Here is a 21,132-nt window from a genome sequence, read left to right on the forward strand (position 1 = left end):
TGTTAAAACTACACAAAATGCTGGGTTGAAAATAACCCAAGTTGGGTTAAATATGGACCAACCCAGGGATTGGGTTGATTTGACCTAGAGGTTGGGTTGTTTTACTAAATGTTTGACCCAACCTGCTGGGTAGTTTTATTTAACTCAACTATTGTTTAAAATTACTATTACTCACCTAAAAAGCCAAAACCCAAAATATTTTGGAAATTAACATTTATTTAAGTTTAATGAATAATTACTAAATAATAAACATCAAATTGCTTACTAATAAATGTTCACCTTTTGATGATTATTGTTGTCTCTAGTAATTACATGTCAGATTTTTAATTTCCAACCTATTTTGGGTTCATTTTGAGCCAGACATATATTTTTAAACAATAGTTGAGTTAAATAAAACTACCCAGCAGGTTGGGTCAAACATTTAACCCAATCGCTGGGTCAAAACAACCCACTTGCTGGGTTTGCCCATATTTAACCCAACTTGGGTTGTTTTTAACCCAGCATTTTTTTTAAAAGTGTAGGAAAGACAAAAATTAGAAGAGAAAATGAAGGCATGTGACCTGGCAAAAACAATTAATCCAAAAAAAATCAAGTTTGTCCATCATAGAGGGCCCAAATAACACTTTAAAACCCCCACTGCTCTTTATAAGCTAGAAATCATCAGGGTTACAAATGTGCAGTCACTTTTAAAATAGTGATTTGGAAATTAAGTTCATACGGTGATTTGACGTAAATAAGCAAAACAAAACAAAAAAAAACAAAATATCATTAAAAAAATTAACAAGAAACAGGTTTCGCAGCTGCTGGGTGGCCTACTGCAGCAGAACAATAATTCAGTAACACAAACAAGCCAGTGACACGGACGTTTTGTCCCACAGAAAAAGTCCTCAGAATCAGGACGTCGCTCTCCAGGGGGACAAAAAAGGCAACCCATCTGCGTTGAAATTCTCCTGCTGTTTGGAGCAAAGTCTTAAGGACACTGGGCTTAAACTGAAGGCAGAGGAAATGAAAATGGACGATTAGAACGATTCAAATCCTCCAATCTGAATTTAGCACTAGCACTAAGATGGCACAGAATGCTGCGATTAGGTATTGGGCCTTTTTCACTGCATTTAAAATGAATGAACTGTATTGTGAAGTTTTCCTTTGCTGAGAATCGCTTCTCTTCTGTTCCCAATTATTTTAGCAAAGGCGTATGTGATGATAGTGTCATTTTTCTGTTAGAATATCACACTTAATGCTTTCCAGAAAGAGACAGAAAGAGAAAAAAAATGAATGAGGCAAGACGTAAGAGATGAACGTAATAGCGAAAGCTTTTCCCACAAGCGCTAAATGTAGCCTGAATTGATTTCAGAAAACTCCACACCCAAAAAAACATGATTTTGCAGGGGCTGTTTTGGGTTTATTCAGTATAAGGCTTCATGATCGTCACAGTGGTTTCTTAGTGTGGGGTTAAAAGGCTACGTAGCTGGAAGGAGAAATGAAATTCACTCCATCCGCATGTCTCTGAGCTCGTGTGGACCGGTCTCTGGATTTTTTTTTTCTTCTTTTTTTTTTCCTTTGTTTTTTTGTCTTTTTTGTCGTCTCTCCGTTTAGTCATGATCACTTCTCAGGTTTTCAGGAGCATCTGGCAACAACAAAAGCATTTCCTGTCAGGGAATAAAAATAGACAGATCACACACAGTCATGCATTCGGCCACAACAAACACTAAAGGATTATTCAAAGACTGAGCACAAGATTTTAAAAAAGGCAACTCTTTGGGAATCGACATTGCAGATAGACACAGAGCTGTTAATATAGCTGGTCTTTAGCCATATTCGGACAGGAATCATTTTAGAGTGCTTTGTTTGTGCAAAAAAATATAATTTACCACTTTATTTACAAAATAATATTATCCAAAGCAACAAAACTTCTGGTCTTCTTTAGTCAACACAACACGCATGCGTAGTGGTGCTCCCCCTACTGGATAGCAAGTCAATATTTTCTTAAAGGTGCTGTAGAACGTGTTTTCAAAAGATCTAGTCTAAGGTGTCCCATGAATGTGTCTGTGAAGTTTCAGCTCAAAAGACCCATAGATTTTTTTTTTTTGGGGGGCATTATTAAATATGCGCCGATTCAACGCGCTGCCCCTTTAATTGCTCACGCTCTTTACACAATTCACTTCACTTCACTTCATAAAGTTTAGGTTGAGTCACATGGAGTACTTTAATGATGTCTTTACTACTGTAAAGGACAGAAAGCTCTCAGATTTCATCAAAAAGATCTTAATTTGTGTTTTCTTAAAATGAACGAAGGTCTTATGGGTTTGCAACAACATTTTCATTTTTAAGTGAACTATTCCTTTAAATCTATAGTACCCAAGGAGGTCGAGGTCCACCTTCCTGCAGAGCTCCAACCTTGATCAAATTCACCTGTCTGTAGCTTTCTAGTAACTCTTAAGACCTTGATTAGCTTGCTCATGTGTGTTTGACGTACTGTGATGTGTTGTGGTGAAGAATGAGCCGTCATACCTGTGATTTGGACAGTGCTGGAGTCTGAATCTCATCTGTGACTCTTCTGCTGTTGCATCAGACCCACGTTCTCATAGACTCGAGAGCTGTCGTCCCTCAAACTGTAAAACATACAGACATCAAATGTGACAAATTCCACACAATTGTTTTCAACATTGATAATAATAATCATAGTGTTTCTTAAGCAGCAAATCAGCATATTAGAATGATTTGTCTATATCATGAGGTTTTGCGTGAAACGTATGCGTGTTCTCACTCGGCACAGGTTGGCGTTGGTGTGCACGGTGGCAGAGGGCTCTGATCTCCTCCAGTCAGGTCAGAGAGAGAATATTTGATGTTGGTGTACTCGCGTCCTTTAATTTTACTTTTCTGAAAGAGAGACAAAAAGAATCAGCCTATTTCTAACACCACTAATCAAGCTTAATATCTGTGTCACACACACCTGCTCCTCCTCAATGCGGCGCTGTAGAGTCTCAATATAGTGCTGCACGGCCATGTATATGAACCGATATTGGGCCTCTGTCTGTACCATTCCTGAACGCTGAGATCGCACCATCTGGATAGTCTTGGGCACGTCAATATCACAGTCCACTCCTGTGCAACACAGATTTCTGGTTAGAGCTAACTTTAAAAAAAAAAAAGTAATTACTGTGGCCCAATTTAGGCTGTAGGGCGTAGTAATTAACATAAAGAGAATCAATAGTAGTGATCGACCGTTAAGTATTGAGTACATGTTTTTATGCAGTCTTCACAGCTGGAAGTTTGCAAGGTTTGTGTGTATGTGTTTATTAGACATTCATAGACTTGTTTAAAGGTGCCCTAGAACCAGTTTTTACAAAATGTAATATGTCTAAGGTGACCCCTGAATGTGAAGTTTCAGCTCAAAATACCCCATAGATTTTTTTTTTTTTATTAATTTTTTTAACTGCCTATTTTGGGGCATCATTAAATATGCGCCGATTCAGGCTGCGGCCCCTTTAAATCGCGCGCTCCCTGCCACCCCCAAGCTCTCGACTATAATACAGCGCATAAACAAAGTTCACACAGCTAATATAACCCTCAAATGGATCTTTAGAAGATGTTCGTCATGCATACGTCGGATCATGTGAGTATAGTATTTATTTGGATGTTTACATTTGATTCTGAATGAGTTTGAGGCTGTGCTAACATTACACTGTTGGAGAGATTTATAAAGAATTAAGTTGTGTTTATGAATTATAAAGACTGCAAGTGTTTAAAAATGAAAATAGCGACGGCTCTTGTCTCCGTGAATACAGTAAGAAACGATGGTAACTTTAACCACATTTAACAGTACATTAGCAACATGCTAACGAAACATTTAGAAAGACAATTTACAAATATCACTAAAAATATCATGATATCATGGATCATGTCAGTTATTATTGCTCCATCTGCCATTTTTCACTGTTGTCCTTGCTTGCTTACCTAGTCTGATGATTCAGCTGTGCACATCCAGACGTTCTGCCCTTGTCTAATGCCTTGAACATGAGCTGGCATATGCAAATATTGGGGTCATACATATTGATGATCCCGACTGTTACGTAACAGATGGTGTTATGTTGAGATTCGCCTGTTCTTCGGAGGTCTTTTAAACAAATGACATTTACACAAAAAGGAGGAAACAATGGAGTTTGAGACTCACTGTTTGTCATTTCCATGTATTGAACTCTTGTTATTTAACTATGCCGATGTAAATTCAATTTCTGATTCTAGGGCACCTTTAAATGATAAAAAAACGTATTTGTTGAATGCTGATGGTAGATTAAATATTATACCTTTCTATTACTATTAGTAGAAAAGCAAATGTTATAATACTTTTTATATACCTTTACTTTGTTATATACCTTTGTTCACGATATATGCACGATATATCGGCCATTATATTGATTATATATTTAAAAAATTATATAAATTATATAAAAAATTATGTAAAAAATTGAATTTAAATTTATCAGCCAATATATCGTTTATCCGCTTTCAAATATAAAGAATTATCGGTTATTGGTATCGGCCTAAATTTTCATACCGGTTCATTCCTACTTTGTTCTGTCTAATAAGTAAATTTAATAAATTAAGCAAATGTAGAATGAGCTCCAATGCACAGGCAAAAATCAAATGTCAAAATTAACGTCCCGTGCGCTGTCAAAATATAAGTCCTACTTCCAATACACCAGCCAAATAGAAAAACTTACATGCTGATGCCGGCAGTAAAAATAATGACAAATATCGACCAAGAAAAAAGAAAAAATTATACATACATATACATATATATATAAATATGTATGCATCTATATACTGTCGGCATCAGCATGTAAGTTTATATATATATATATACACACACACACACACACACACACACATATATATATATATATATGCTATTATAATCAATCCAGATGTTAGGACTTTACCCTTTTCTCTGATGATGTCTATTAAAATATCAATAACGATGAACGTTCCTGTTCGTCCAATACCAGCACTGTAGGAGAAACAGAAATGCAAGTTTATAACCAACAAACAGACTCGCTTGATGATGAAAATATTTAGACTGATGTCTAACTAAAAGCCACAAATATGTTGATTGAAATCAGCTCCAGTCTGTTTGAAGTGTGTTCTCATAACCTGCAGTGCACCACGATGGGTCCAGCCCCGGTTATGCCCTCCTGCTTCAATTTGACCTCTTCCAGGAAGTCCAGAACACCACCAGGGTCTCCGGGCACACCATGGTCTGGCCATGCACGGAAATGGTACTGCCACACTGTGCGCTCAGTATTACCCTAACATATCAGACAGAACACTAGTGTTAGAGACAAACTCTTGTGTCCATGTGTCATGTAAAAATTTAATTTTTACTTTACCTGTCCAACTTTTGACAGCTTCAGCTCTCGCAGGATGTAATCGTGTGCTGACGTTTCCTTAACGTTCCGCACACGCATGGCACCATACTCCTTCAACGCGGACACGTCAGGCCAATACTTCACACACTTACTCTGTGAAGGAAGACACAATGCATCTCAGAACAGTTCAGCTTTGACTGAACATTTAATTAGAAATACAACCGAAATCGTAAAATGGCTTGGTGCAATTATCAAATCGCAAAGGCTGTGATTTATTAAAGAAATATGTGTGCTGCGGGTTTCCGAGTGAAGCAACATCCATCAACCATTTTCCAAATGAGAAATGTGTATTAAATCTGTAAAAGTATTATTACAAGAGTAATATTTTGTATTATGTTTTGATAATATTTTTATTTAGTAATAATAATAATCATAATAAAAATTAGAGCTGCACGATTTTTTTAGTTTCAAATGGAGGTCACGATTCTCCCATGATTCTAAACAGACAACTAAGCAAAATAACGTGATTTACTAAAAGTTCTGACAAAAAAAATGTATTTGAATGAATTATATTAAAAAAATAAAATCAGTTTGAGTTAATGATTCAATGACTCACTCATAAATACTTCACTTGTTTCATTACTGGATGAATCTGTGTTTGAACAAATCTCTTGAATGAATGATTCAATGACAATTTTGAACAGTCACTTGTCGCCGCCTAGTGGCGTAACAATGTAATGATTCAATTAGAATGTTATTTGAAATTAGTGTTTCTGTCCAAACTACAAACATTTATCCCAGTATTTCTGTGATAATTCGAATATTTGTAACACAAATAACGATACTGTGTAGTGGAAAAGACTGTTTGTAAAGCTTTTTCATACCTACACATGACAACAGCTCTCTCTGGCTCAGTGACAGCGCGAACACAGATCTGAATGTTCCAGTGTGATTTTGTCAAAGGTTTAATAGACAAAGGCGAATTGTCAGATAGGAATAGAATTGCAACAAAGAGATTGCAATCTTTAACGCTTAATCATGCAGCTCTAAAAACAGGAACAGTAAACCTGGAGCTCTTTTTAAAATGTATTTTAAATAGCAATAGCAATCTTTTTATCATGAATTAAGTTATTTTTTTTTCACCCACATTATTCATGACCTAATTTCAAGTTTCAAAAGTACATTTCATGACGCAATAATCATTTTTGTACCATTTAAATACATATTTAAATATTTATTTCAGTTAGCTAAAAATCATGAACCACAACAAAAATGTATGCGATGGGTAAAACCCTTGGGAAACAGCTCACCTTTCCTCGTTCAACTTCCTTCGTGGTCATGACGATGACTCGAGAGTTCTCCTGAAACACCATCCTCCAGAAGTCACTGATGGTGTTTTGCAGGCAGCCCTGCGTGGCGATGTAGCTCCTCTTCAACTTTGAATTGTTGCATTTACTCTCATTATCAGGCTGGCGAAGCACAAAAACCACGTTATTACACAAGTAAATATTGAATCATCCTGACAGGACTTGAAGGCACTTTTATTACCATGATGATGTTGGCGTTGATGTAGTCAGAGCCTGGTTCATTTGCATCACCGTCGGTCAGCACGACTCGCGTGTGGTCGACTGAGGAAGAGGCACAGAGATAAGAATATTAATATTGGCCCATCAGCATGTGGCACATGTGAGATTTTTAAGTTATTTGCATGATGATGATGTTCACTTACAGGGGAGAATGTTCTTATATCTGTTCTTGTTTTTGTTTTCTGGCCGTTGGCCCTCCTTGCGACTGTAGAGTAGTTTACACTCCTGCTGCTGAAGCGTCTGTGGACACAGAATGAAAAATGATTCCCATAACTCGAATCTTTATTATAAAAGTGTGAGAAACTGCTTTGATTTATCAGTTGTGATAAAACTGATAAATTATGGCTCTCACCTCAAACTCCTCCCAGAATCCCTGCTTGACCTTATCTGTGGCCTCTGCCAGCTTGCTGAGCTCTCGTACCCGGCTCTCGATCTCTGCTGCATTGATGCGGGTCGTGTTCAGAGGCTGCAGAAAACACAACATATATAGCTTTCCTGTAGCTCAGTGGTTAGAGCATGGCACTAGCAATGCCAAGGTCATGGGTTCAATCCCAGGGATTGCACATACTCAGATACAAATGTATAGTATAATGCAATGTAAGTCGCTTTGGATAAAAGCGTCAGCCAAATGCGTAAATACAAATACAATAAATACACAACACTGCATTATCTGGCATTAGGAATGTGAAATATACCAGTACTGCTGGCTGCTGCAGTAAAAAATACAGTAAAAACAGTAATATTGTGTAATATTATTACAAATTAAAAGAACGGTTTTCACTATGAATATATTTTAAAGTGTAATTTATTCCAGTGATCAAAGCTGAATTTTCAGCATCATTACTCCAGTCTTCAGTGTCACATGATCCTTCAGAAATCATTTTAATATGATGATTTGCTGCTCAAGAAACATTTCTGACAGTTGTGTACTTTTTTTCCAGGATTCCTTGATGAATAGAAAGTTCAAAAGAACCGTATTTATTTGAAATAAAATCTTTTGTAACTTTATTAATGTCTTTGCTGTCAGTTTTGACCAATTCAATGCATCCTCTCTATGAATAAAATTTCATTTAAAAACAAAATCTTGCTGACCCCAACCTTTTGAACAGTAGTGTATGTCTGAAGTGGAACATCACAAGCAATTTGTTGTACAATTCTCAATGGATCTTTACTTAAAATGGTCAATCACACACCTGTTTGAGCTGCAGGACTGTCCCCAGCGTTTCCACCATTGGGTTTTTCTTGTAGTGCTCCACCAGGTCTGTGAGCGAGTCAAATTTCTCCCCACCACCAACATCATACTTTAGATCATGCTGAAAAATATAATAGCCAACTTATATAACACATAAGATTTAAGATGAAGCGTGTAATTTCTGCACTGCTAGTTGCGGCACAAAAAATACTGTCTATTCAAACAGGTTTCCAATTTTAGACCATCAATTAAACATTAACACATACTGAATGCAGGAACACATTTTAGCCTAAATATATATTAGGGATGCACCAAAATTAACATTTTTGGCCAAAGCAGCTATTTTTGGTTTCGAGCCGAAATGGATTTGGAGGGCCGAAATCAGTGACTGAAACAGATATTTAATTTGTGCTTCTCCGTTGGCACGTTTTGACTGTGTTTAGCTTCTATTTTGTGCACACAACATGGACAAGCTACAGCAGTTAAACATGTCAGCTGTGTGGACAGTACACTGGATTGACAATATTCATTTCTCGATTATAATCAGTAAAAAAAATGTTCCAAAAACTTTTATTCTGTGCCGTTTTCTGTTCAAAACTAATTTGTAGCGCACTTGTCATTCAATAATCACAAAAAGCTTTGTTACTTATAATATGAAGCAAAGTCTCAAGTTTTAAATGTTATTTTTATATGGGATTCAAACAATAAATTACATTTTGGCACTCTTTATTATGGCGTGAAGCTCGTCTCTTTACTACCAGCTACATCACAAAATAAACGTGTGAACACCAGAAGAATGTTGAAAGATAATTACAACTTACCGAAATGAATCCTTTCTCATGTAATCCCTTAATCAGTGTTTCAACCGGGGAAAGACGTCAATAAAACAGCTTGTCGGCTCTACAATGTCACTAAACATTACATTTACCTCAAGAAAGCCATTCAACATCCATAAACTCATTAGTTAGCTAGAAAAAATAACTCTAAATAAGAGCACTGTATTACATAATGATTATAATTTAATTCACCTGTTAGTGATGTCTTCATTATTTAATAAATTAGTTTATTGTCATTTAAATGTTTATATTACACCAACAGACTGGCGTAGAAACAATTCTTGTTATTAAAAAGTTGATATACAAACTTATGTGCAATTTAAATGTTTGTACAAATCAGTTTTAGCTATTTGAGTGCTGATTATTAAATAAGTTTGATTAATTCATTGATTATTAATTTATTTATTTTCGGTTTTGGTTTCATTTTTCGTCCAAGTGCATCTGGAATTTTCGGTTTCGGTTCATCACTAATATATATTTTTATCAGCAATGCTTTAATGGGATGAATGTAGAAACAACGTCTTGAAAAGCATTTAACAACATTAAAGCTGCATCTTCAAATTCAATAAACAAGAAAAAATAATTGTTTAAATCTACACTATTTGAGCTCAATAAATGACTAGCTGGTTGTTGAACAACTAGTCGACCATCTCTTATTTAAAAAACAAAACAAAAAAAACACATTTCACCTGAAAGTCATGCATCTGAATTTTACCTGGCAGCGTATCATGACATGGGTGACTTTGGGTTTGCCGTCGCTGGTGTCCGTCTTGTCATCTCCGGTCCGTACGGAGAGCACAAAATCTCCCGGGTGACTCTGACTTTCTCTCACCAGGAAACTTCCGTTCTTGCCCTTCTCTGTCAACAACTTCTCTGCCTCACGACCAGATAGGTGACCATGAAACCACCTTGCAAAAAAACAAAAAAGGACAACATCAAAGGAGGGTGTTCAGGTTCAGACACCAATAAAAAGCCTATAAAACACAACTATCGGCCCACGTTGTCATGGAAGGACAGACGGATAATGAGCTATGCATGTGCTAACCTCTCAGAAGTGGGATCGGCACAGTTAAGCGGGTATTTCAGCTCAATGACGTCTCCGTTTTTCTCTTTCAGCTGTCCGTGATGTTCCATGTAATACTGCACCAGCTCAGCCAGCGTGGCAAACTTCTCTCCACCGTACAGGTCATAATAGTCTCCCGTGTTTTGGATCTTAATGTGGGTGACGGCGCCATTTCGCCTAGTGAAGAGAAGAGCTTCAAATTCATTGATTTATACTAGTACACTGTAAAAATGTTTCAAATTTTGACAGAAAAATGCTACAGTACAATGTTAATTTGTTAACTGTAAGTTACCTTGCCATATACGGTGAGAAGTTGTGAATGGTTTAAAGCGGTCCTTGATTATGATTTCACTTTTTAACTTTAGTTAGTGTGTAATGTTGTTGTTTGAGCATAAACAACATCTGAAAGTTACGACGCTCAAAGTTCAATGCAAAGGGAGATATTTTCTTTTACAGAAATCACTTTTTAAGGACTACAACAAATGGCTGGTAGGGACTACAACAAGCTTCTTATTGGATTGGTGACATCACTAACCCTAAAATTTACATAAACCCGCCCCTGATAACACATAACAAAGAGGGTGTGGCCATGTTGGGCTGCTTTAGAGAAGAGGAAGAGTGTTGCTGACATGCCGTCATTTTACGCCGGACTTTTTCACAAACGAGGGTCAATTCAACGATTAAATATTAACATGACGGCACATGCTAACTACATAAATTTATCCACTAACCATTCAGAAACGTCCTAAAAGTTGTAACTTCTTCCTGAGTCTCTCCATCAGTGTCGACTCCGGTTTGAACAATGTAAGGCTGAACACTTTCCTCATTTTGGCTGCGTGAGATTCTCCAGCTTTGTTGTTGTTGAGCTGTTAAAGCTCCGCCCTCTTCTGGAAAGGGGGCGGGAGCAGCAGCTCATTTGCATTTAAAGGGACACACACAAAAACGGCGTGTTTTTGCTCACACCCAAATAGGGGCAAATTTGACAAGCTATAATAAATGATCTGTGGGGAATTTTGAGCTGAAACTTCACAGACACATTCTGTGTCAATCTTGTCAGGCATATTTACAACAAAAATCTATTTATGCCATATTATAGACTAATTACTTTATCCCCAAATGCTTGTAATTTTACAGTTTTAGAATTTGCTCATTTAAAATGCAATAAATTTAATATTCTTTAATATATTTGAATACGTACAAGTCAGAATAAATATGTTTCAATTTTTACATAAATATAATTGTTAGACTAAATGACACATTTCGACATTTTATTCTCCCAAAACTTATTTGAAACCTTAAAAGTACATGTTTTACTTGCAATTAACAAGCTTTCTATGTATATAAAATCACTTTTGTAGATTTCTATTGATTCAGACATCTAAATGTCTTTGACTCACAGGCAACAATAAGCCATCCTGGTGTGGTCAGTATTGTTTACGGTGAATTTGTGCCGTTTTTTACTTTAAATTTAACAGGATATTTTTACAGTGTACTCAAGTGCATAATATATTTTCCAATTAACACTTGTTATTCCCAGCCTGAATGCTGGATCATCCGTCACCTCTCACCTGACGGAAAGTGTAAAGTCTCCAGGGTTGCTTTTACTGGGACGGGCCAAGAAACTGCCGTCCACGCCACGAGTGAGTAGAAGGTTTTCTGCCTCCACTCCAGTGATGTTGGGGTGGAACCACCTACCGACAGACAAAAACACACAACATGAAAGAGTGATTTTGGCCAATAACACCTCTGACAACAAGCGGATACTGTTGGACAGTAAACATTAAAGTACCTGTAGAAAAAAATGTCATACGAAAAAAGATGAGGCACAAAAAAAGTGTGCATAAAACCATTTTAGCATTAAATATTGGATCAAAATAGTGAAATATATTCTGCAGGACCTTTTGCCTTCTTATTTCTTCAAACAATATAATCTTTGTGTCAAATGAATTGATGAAATGTGTGCTTGTACTATGTTTATTTATACTTGCTTTCATATTTTGTTTCAAATGTAATCAGTTTTAGGTTTGACTTAAGTGCCCTAATATGTTTTGGTCACACATTTTTGTTTACAGACTGAATTATGCAAATTTCTATCATTCTTATCAGTTATATCTATCTTTATCTATAATGGATATCACATGAAAGCTATATTAAGACAAGCAGGGCAGATGCATTAACTATAATAAGCAAAATAAAGCCAAATTATGTTATTCACACCACACTGCTGTCATGCCATACTTCACAACAGACCCTGTCTGTGGACAAATCTACAATGAGCTGTCAATCATAACAAACAGATATGAAATACAATCACTGAGCAGAAAATGAGTTAATTCAAAGTAATTCCTCACTAGACTGACTCTTTCACACTCAAAGCATGTCTAGTCTCGCCCTGTTGGGTTTAAATCATTCAACTGTCTGACATTTAAACACGTTCATATCGCACCTCAGACATTTAAAACACTTTAAACAAACATTTATTTGATTTATCGTGAAAATAAGAAGCCCGACGGAGACATGAAATGCAAAATAAACGAGAAACGCGGAGAATATTAGTTTTGTTTTTGCTTGTTTCTCACCTTCGGGATGTCATCTCTCCCTCACAATGTTTACTGTTATTTCACTCAGTTTCCGGGAAAAACTCAGTTTAGATCGACAGTCCCGTGTTCAGCGCCTCATACGGCAGAGAGTCCCGCTCGGTTCGGGTTCGGACAGACGAACATGAGTGAATAAAATGACGGGAAAGAGGGAACAGGAGCGCTAGGCCGCGGCGGCGGAGAGAGTTTTCTGGAGTCGATTGGAAAAACGTCACCAGAGCTGCGACACACAGCGCGCGACGCGCCGTACTGACGCGCCCTCTAGAGGCGGAACACTAGAACAACAGCTCGATAAATTTAGTTTAAATAGATTTTAATATAATTTATATTTTATATCATCATGATTTAGCTTAAAATTTACTTATATGAATGTATAAGTGCATTTTGGATTCTCTAACTTGCCAAAATAAAAAAATGTTTTGAATAATTAATAATCAATGGCAATCGTTAAAAACAAATACTGAGACAAACACACTGTAAAATTAATATGAGAGAAAAGGAAAATATACAAATAAGGCATCTATCAGTAGCATCTTTTTGCTTTGTTATTTCTTGTTGTGCTTGACCAATTTCTATTTTAAAACATGTAAGGATTTTGTGGTGCCCATTTACATTTGTGGATAAACATATTGCATACAAAATAAAAGTTTGAGTTTGCCTAATATATGTGGGTGTACTGTATGTTATTATTATGTATATGTAAATACAAATATTTGATACATTTTTACTATTTATTTAAGTATATGTATTTATTTATATTTTTATATTATTTACATTAAATATAAATAAAATTTATATTAATTTGTGTGTATTTATATATACATATTATTACACACAGTACTCACACATTTTTTTTTTGTATGCGATTAATCATGATTAATCGTTTGAAAGTCCTAATTATAACATACTAGGCCTATTTAATTTCAAAAATTAAAATTGACTTATATGAATGTATAAGTGCATTTTGGATTCTCCAACTAGCCACAATAAATTACAAATGTTTTGAACAATTAATAATCAATGGAAATTGTTAAAAACAAACACTGAGACAAACACACTGTAAAATTAATAGAAGAGAAAAAGAAAATATACAAATAAGGAATATCAGTGGCATCTTTTTGCTTTGTTATTTCTTGTTGTGCTTAAAAAAATAAAAAGTAAGGATTTTGTGGTGCCCATTTACATTTGTGGATAAACATATTATAACTAGGGCTGTCAAAAAGTAAAAGTTTGAGTTTGCCTAATATATGTGGGTGTACTGTATGTTATTATTATGTATATATAAATACAAACACATTCATGTGTATATTTGATAAATATTTACAAGTATATGTATTTATTTATATTTTTATATTATTTACATTAAATATAAATAAAAATATTTTGTACATAAGTAACATAGTTCTCATAAATATATATATTAATTTGTGTGTATTTATATATACATATTAATTACACAATACTGAGACAAACACACTGTAAAATTAATAGAAGAGATAAAGAAAATATTACAAATGGGGCATATCAGTGGCATCTTTGTGCTTTATTATTTCTTGTTGTGCTTAAAAAAAATAAAGGTAGCGACCAATTTCTATTTTAAAACAAGTAAGGATTTTGTGGTGCCCATTTACATTTGTGGATAAATATATTATAACTAGGGCGATTAATTGCATACAAAATAAAAGTTTGAGTTTGCCTAATATATGTGGGTGTACTGTATTTTATTATTATGTATGTATAAATACAAACACATTCATGTATATATTTGATAAATATTTACAAGTATATGTATTTATTTATACTTTTATATTATTTACATTAAATATAAATAAAAATATTTAGTACATAAAATATTTCTCATAAATATATACATTAATTTGTGTGTATTTATATGTACAAATTAATTACACATAGAAACTCAAACTTTTATTTTGTATACGATTAATCGTGATTAATAGGCCAATTTCACACTTCCGGTTCTTTGGCTTTCGGAACGATCCACGCAGTGTTAAAAGTTTTTCCGGTTACAGTGATAGATAGCCTCGATCAGAACCATCTGCATCTCAACGTGCACACTATCAGAGGAGCAGTAATTTATCAATTTGCAACAAGCATATCTTCATACTCATAAGGCATGTTCAGACCTTTATTTTGAAATAGCGATGAACATGAAAAATCATTAAAGATTGGTTGAAACATTTTTGTGTTCACGCCAAGAGTTCAAAAGATAACATCCATTCAATTTTTTTAGAAAAAAAAGGTCTGAAAATGTTTTTAATAGAAAAAAAAAATATATGATTGTGGCGGCGATCTATAACCCACAATCATGTTATTTTTATGTTTATTAGAGGCTGAATCATATCAAATTCTGCCAAACTTCCCATACTACTTGTTTTATGATGTCTACTTCATAAATTGTATGAAAATAATGGAAATATGGTTCAGATCACTCAAACCATATATGGAAATGGAGGCGCGTCAGTAATGGAGCTTGGTTGTCATCTAGTGAAAAAGTGTGGTACTGCGCCCAAACAAAATCTTACTGAAAGCTCAACCTGAAATTTGGAACACAACTTGTTCAGATTTTTGGCTTATTTTTTTGAGTAAAATGTGTTTTGTAAAATACCTATATATTTTATATAAAATATAAAATATTATATTTTTACATTTTCATAAACTTAAACTTCTATAACTTTTTTTCTGTTTCACTTACATAAGTTATTTCACTTATACAATAATCTGCCAAATTTCATCTTTAAAACATATTTTATACTCTAAAGTATTCTTGAATTACAACCATTTAAGTTTGGATAGTGCATTTTAATGTCTAAAAAATGTGGGGGTGACAGTTAACAGGTTCAGTCATCTCTCACTCATATTTTCCTGTCGTCATCATCATAAAGTGTGTATTATACACAGTGTTATTGTGTTGTTGCAACATTAAAGGATTAGTCCACTTTTAAATAAACTTTTCCTGATAATTTCCTCACCCCCATGTCATCCAAGATGTTCATGTCTTTCTATTTTCAGTCGAAAAGAAATTAAGGTTTTTGATGAAAACATTCCAGGATTATTCTCCTTATAGTGGACTTTAATGGGCACCAAACAGTTGAAGGTCAAAATTACAGTTTCAGTGCAGCTTCAAATTATTCAACACGGTCCCAGATGAGAAATAAGGGTCTTATCTAGTAAAACCATCACTCATTTTCTGAAAAAAAATGAAAATTTATATAAGTTTTAATCATAAATGCTCATCTTGAACTAGCTCTCATCTTCTTCTCTATTTGAATTCCAGCATTGTAGACGCTGCTAAGCATATTACTGCCCTCCACAGGTCAAAGTTTGAACTAATTGTTATATACTATTGAACTAGTATATTGCATATAAAAATTAGTTCAAACTTTGGCCTGTAGAGGGCAGTAATACACTTAGCAGTGTCTACACTGCTGGAATTCAAATAGAGAAGAAGATGAGAGCTAGTTCAAGATGAGCTTATTATTAAAACTTATATCATTTTCAATTTTTTTTTCAGAAAATGAGCGATGGTTTCACTAGATAAGACCCTCATTTCTAATCTGGGATCGTGTTGAACAATTTGAAGCTGCACTGAAACTAATTTTGACCTTCAGCTGTTTGGTGCCCAATCGAAGTCCACTATAAGGAGAATAATCCTGGAATGTTTTCATCAAAAACCTTCATTTCTTTTCGACTAAAGAAAGAAAGACACGGACATCTTGGATGACATGGGGGTCTGTAAATTATCAGGAAAAGTTTATTTAAAAGTGGACTAATCCTTTAATGCAAAGACTGAGAGTAGTGTACAGTGTGGTGTTGGAAATTAATTGTCTTAGTTTAATCATTTTAATCGATCAGGATTAGTTATAACATGCTTGAATGTGGGATGTGATGCCATATGAGATTAACATGCTATATATTTTTTAAACGTATTAAACTCACGTCAGTATTGTGTAGGCTATCTCACGACTTTTATGTCATAGATCAAAACGTGAAAGTATTTAGAGGCTTTGTTAACCACAGACCTTATTTCAGGCGATTTAGCAAAAACCCATTCAAAAAACCCATAGACTTTACGGCGTTGGAACCGGAAGTCCTAAAATGCTAACTCGCTTCCGGGTTTTGCCTACAAAAACGCGTCATCCCTGGGGCAAGTTACACACAGGGTTCCCAAAAAAAAAAAAACTTAGCAACTTAGCAATTTTGTTGCTAGATTTAGCAACTTTTCAGACTACACTAGCAACTTTTTTTCCAAAAAGCACCTAGCAACACATTTAGCAATTTTTAACATTTATTTGGCAACTTTTGGAAAGTGACTCTAATCAAAACAGCACACATACTGTACAAGCTAGAAATAGACTGAGCGGTTGATTCATAATTACTTAAAGGTGGTAAAGAGGATGTTTTGTTTTATACATTTTTGCAATATTACTTGAAACTGTCTTTACTAACTGATAAAAGACTATTTATTAGGTGCACTGAAAGGAATAATATTAATATACATCATCTGTGCACGAGGTAGGGCCTTAAAAACATCAGCCAATCGTTTACGCGATCATCGCGTAAACGATTGGCCCTCTGGCTTGTCAATCACCGCCGTTACGTTCCTTTTGAGAGACGAGTGCGGCTGCGCGCTCTAGTAACTTTCCACACTCCACAGGCGCCGCATGCAATGTTTTTGTCAGGAGACAGGAGTAACAACTGCAGATTATGAGTTACCTGCGGTGAGTCCGACATAATGAATCCACTAACACGACACAGCGAATGCCGGTGGTAAACACTTGTGTTCCAATACGAGTGTTTACGAGTTTGGGGAGGCGTTCCTTCAAAGAGCAAAGAGTTGTTCTTACGCATTCGCTCATTTCAAAAACTCAGTAACAGTCTTTGGTTTTTCAGTCGATGAAAAGATCTTCTTTAGCACCTTTAACTCAGAACATGCTTAAGTTTGAACATGCACAATTTTTTGTTTATTTTCTCTTATTTTGAACATTATATCTACAGTCATACATATTTGTTCAGTTCTATTTTACATGTCAATAAATACTGTCAAAACATTTTTGAATTGTACTGAATTAGTTTGATTTGACAGTCAGGAATCAATTACATGCAGATAGTGATACATTTAGACGAGTCAAGGTTAAAAGGAATGTAATGTGGTTTTATTTTATGCTATTTTGCTTAGATAGTAGTTAAGCAAAACAAATACTCTGGTATTACCGTGGTGTTTTGGTTCTGGTATCATGGTAATCCAATAGTTTGCTTAGTACTGCTTGTACTAAAGTACCATATAAATACATAGTACTGTCATTTTTTGAGGCAGGAACTGATGTAAAGACGGTGTAAATATATAAATAGATAGATGGAGCACCTGTCATTTACCTGTTAAAGTTAAAGTTGAGGTTTATTCTAATTTAATCTAATGTGTTGTTTGTCATTATCAGATAACAGGTCCGGACGGGAAGCAGATCTATAAAGGAGACCGTGAGTCCAGCGGGAAGTATTCTGTAGCCGCCCATATGGACGGAACCTACAAGTTCTGCTTCAGCAACAAGATGTCCACCATGACCCCTAAGGTCGTGAAGTTCACCATCGACATCGGCAAGGCACCCAGTGGACATGACTGGTGATGGACAAATGAAGCCTCATGAAGCACTGAGGCTTCGCAACCCATTGCTTCACTGAAAAGTTTCAATTCGAAGTTTCATTCAGTATTACTCACTAGTGACACATAGCTACTGTGCAAAGAAATAATCCTGAGCCTATGACTTGAACAGAAATTTGTGCATTGCCTGGGTATAAAATAAAATTTGTATCTTTTTCTCTGACTGACTTTACTTGTGCAGAGACAACTGTCTCACACTGTTGATGATAGCCACACCCTGTCTCATTAGAATAATGCAAATTTGATACTGAAATTACATTTTTATCTATGAGAATAGTAGATTAATAAAAAGAAAGACACAACAACAGAAATTAATTTTTTTTAAAAATGTTTATTGAGATATTGACCGGAATAGCAACAATTAAAAACAAACTCTTGATAAATTGGAAATTGAATATGAGCAATAACTTTTGTATAAAAACAAAATGTTGATAAATTGGAGATCGATATGTGGAAACCCAGACAATGAATGAAAGACAACTGGTATTGTAACACCTTTATTAAAGCATGTATTGAGCACTTATTAAAGAATATAAAACAACTGCTATTATAATGTATTTGTTTGTAGATTAGAAAGGAAAAAACATGTATTAGATAGAAAAGCAGGTATTACCTTGAAGCGATGTGTTGCAGGCGACACATCGCAAAGGAGGGCCCAAAGGAGAAGGACAAGGAAACAGCGGGCTTTATATAAGCAAATTCTATAGTTCATTCCAGAGCTTATGACAGCCCAGGATTTTGGATTCGACCAATTGACTGTAAAGGATTGATGATTTACGAGGGGATTATTATGTGTCATTACATCAGTGGTTTGTGTTGTGCAAGAGGTCAGACGCTGCTTCTTGATGAACAGCCTCTCCGGTGTTGGGTCCTCCTGCGGACAAACGCTTGTAACCTAAGTGTTTACTGTAATTTGATTTGATTTGATTTTTTTACTTAGTGTTTTTTATGTAAACTACTTAATCTGTAATCAATAAAACTATATTTCTTATAACTAAGAAGCTCGCCAGCCATAAGTCTCTGATTTCTAAACTCAGCTGAACAGACCACGGAGAAGTCTTCTGCAGACCTATTTTGTGAGTATGAGATTTCAATTACTTATGAATTAGTGCAGATTTGACTTTCTTTACCTAACCTGAGAAAAGTTAAAATAAGGTAGAAGGTGTAAATAATTCAGCACCATAAAACAACATATACACACACACACAGACAGTTAATTAATTATTCATAAATTGTTTGGATAGTGACAGTATGTACAACAAAATTGATGCTGTGTTGAGTACAGTGATTATTGTGGAGGGAGTGTAATACTGCAAACCGCAACAGAGCAGTGAAGGAAGGATTATAATTGATTTTTATTGAGGAACAGAATTTTTTGAAGTGTGTTGGGGTTTAGACGATTCCTCTTCTTGGACAAAACCTCTCCAGCCTGGGAAAAGAGCCTTTCGCAAGGAACAGAGGATGCAGGGGAACATAAGAATGCCAGTGCAAGCTGGTATAAGTGAGGATGTAGATGCTTCTGTTGAGGCCAATATACTTCCAATAAATATCGGTCCACTTCAACAGTAGCATCTGCTGTTGCACTTGAGCTCCTTCAAAGTCCCTTTAAAGACAAGTCATTTCACTGGGCGGCCATCTTTGAAACGCCTCTCGGGCATCCTGGGCATCATGCAATCTCTTTGAATGTTCGCCAACCTTACGATTAAATTTCATATATGAAGTCACCAATGAAATCTAACAACAACCGGCTCATAAATTTAGTTTCTAAACGCTCGAATCATGACAAAAAAACTATTTTCCAGGTTGGATCAAGCTAATGCGCATGCGCAGACCTAAATGCGCGTCTCTTCGGAGGCGCGCGTCTAACGGCCGCTGAAGTGACGCGTGACTTTACCAGTCGGCGATTGGCTCTTATTTAGAAGGCGGGACTTATTCCGCCATATTGCGTGTTACACTTTCTCCCATTCAAAACAATAGTGACACGTCTTGTGTTATTCTATAGTCTTTGGCTCCTTTTACTGTGATCGACCGTGCTATCCAGCCAAAGGTCACCTAATAATAGAGGTACAAAGAGAAAAACCCCATTAATAATGGTTCACAGTACTAATCACTGTTTGTTGATTGACCTGCTTCTGAAGAGGCTGGCAGCTGAGTTGGGTGTGTATTGGTGGAAGCAGAATGGGCACCAGAACTTCTGATTACAGTAGCACATTCTGATTTTAATCTTGATACTGCTTCTTGTAGTTTCCCTTGGCTTAAGAATCCCAGTTTTTTTAATCTGGGATCCAATAATGTGGGTATGGTCATCACACTTAATGATTCACAGCATTTTCTTTGACCCTCTGGACCAGGCTGTCACCCAGCTGCCTTGTTAAATTGGACTTGAAATAAGAATAATTATATTATTAAATACTCCGATGACACTGTAATTTTAAGTTTGTTAGGAAAAGATCAGGATATAAGTCTGAAATAGAGAATTTTGTGCAGTGGTGTAATGTAAATCATCTTATTATAAATGTCTCAAAAACTAAGGAAATTATAGTGGACCCTAAAGGATTAGGTGATTACAGTCTAGTAATCATTCATGATCATACCATCAAACAGGTGGATACCTACAAGCAACGACTGCATTTTTTAAGAAGACTTCGGTTGTTTGGTGTAAATCAGAGATTTATGCAATTATTTTATCAAGCAGTCTTAGGTAGTTTATTAAATTATGGGATGCAAACGTGGTATGGTGATCTTTCAGTTCAATTAAAATCACAGCTTGCACGTCTTGTTAAAACTGCAATGGAAGTTATAGGGGTAAGAG

General features: G+C 35.5%; 1 protein-coding gene across 2 annotated transcripts; it reads right to left on the bottom strand.

Annotated features, from left to right (window-relative positions):
* Positions 1 to 1,389: 1,389 nt before the first annotated feature.
* On the bottom strand, positions 1,390 to 12,873 carry ptpn11a (protein tyrosine phosphatase non-receptor type 11a). 2 transcript variants are annotated; one of them, XM_067397337.1, is made up of 16 exons: positions 12,626 to 12,873; positions 11,615 to 11,737; positions 10,029 to 10,223; positions 9,699 to 9,891; positions 8,149 to 8,268; positions 7,308 to 7,421; positions 7,099 to 7,195; positions 6,918 to 6,997; positions 6,680 to 6,838; positions 5,391 to 5,522; positions 5,155 to 5,309; positions 4,944 to 5,011; positions 2,954 to 3,105; positions 2,768 to 2,880; positions 2,512 to 2,612; positions 1,390 to 1,627 (listed from the first exon to the last, which is right to left on the bottom strand). In XM_067397337.1, the coding sequence occupies exons 1-15, from the start codon at positions 12,637 to 12,639 to the stop codon at positions 2,543 to 2,545; spliced, it is 1,785 nt and encodes a 594-aa protein (XP_067253438.1). In that variant the 5' UTR covers positions 12,640 to 12,873; the 3' UTR covers positions 1,390 to 1,627; positions 2,512 to 2,542. The 2 variants fall into 2 exon arrangements, with proteins under 2 accessions (XP_067253438.1, XP_067253437.1); XM_067397336.1 differs by having other exon boundaries at positions 1,390 to 1,649.
* Positions 12,874 to 21,132: the final 8,259 nt, after the last annotated feature.

Source organism: Chanodichthys erythropterus, chromosome 10 (assembly GCF_024489055.1).
Source record: "Chanodichthys erythropterus isolate Z2021 chromosome 10, ASM2448905v1, whole genome shotgun sequence".
NCBI classification, from domain to species: Eukaryota; Metazoa; Chordata; class Actinopteri; order Cypriniformes; family Xenocyprididae; genus Chanodichthys; species Chanodichthys erythropterus.

Excerpts from the sequence above, each read along its gene's own strand:
- ptpn11a (XM_067397337.1), bottom strand. Across the intron at positions 6,839-6,917 it reads TCAACGCCAACATCATCATG|CCTGATAATGAGAGTAAATG; the intron begins GTAATAAAAGTG and ends GTGCTTCGCCAG. Across the intron at positions 5,012-5,154 it reads CCCATCGTGGTGCACTGCAG|TGCTGGTATTGGACGAACAG; the intron begins GTTATGAGAACA and ends TTTCTCCTACAG.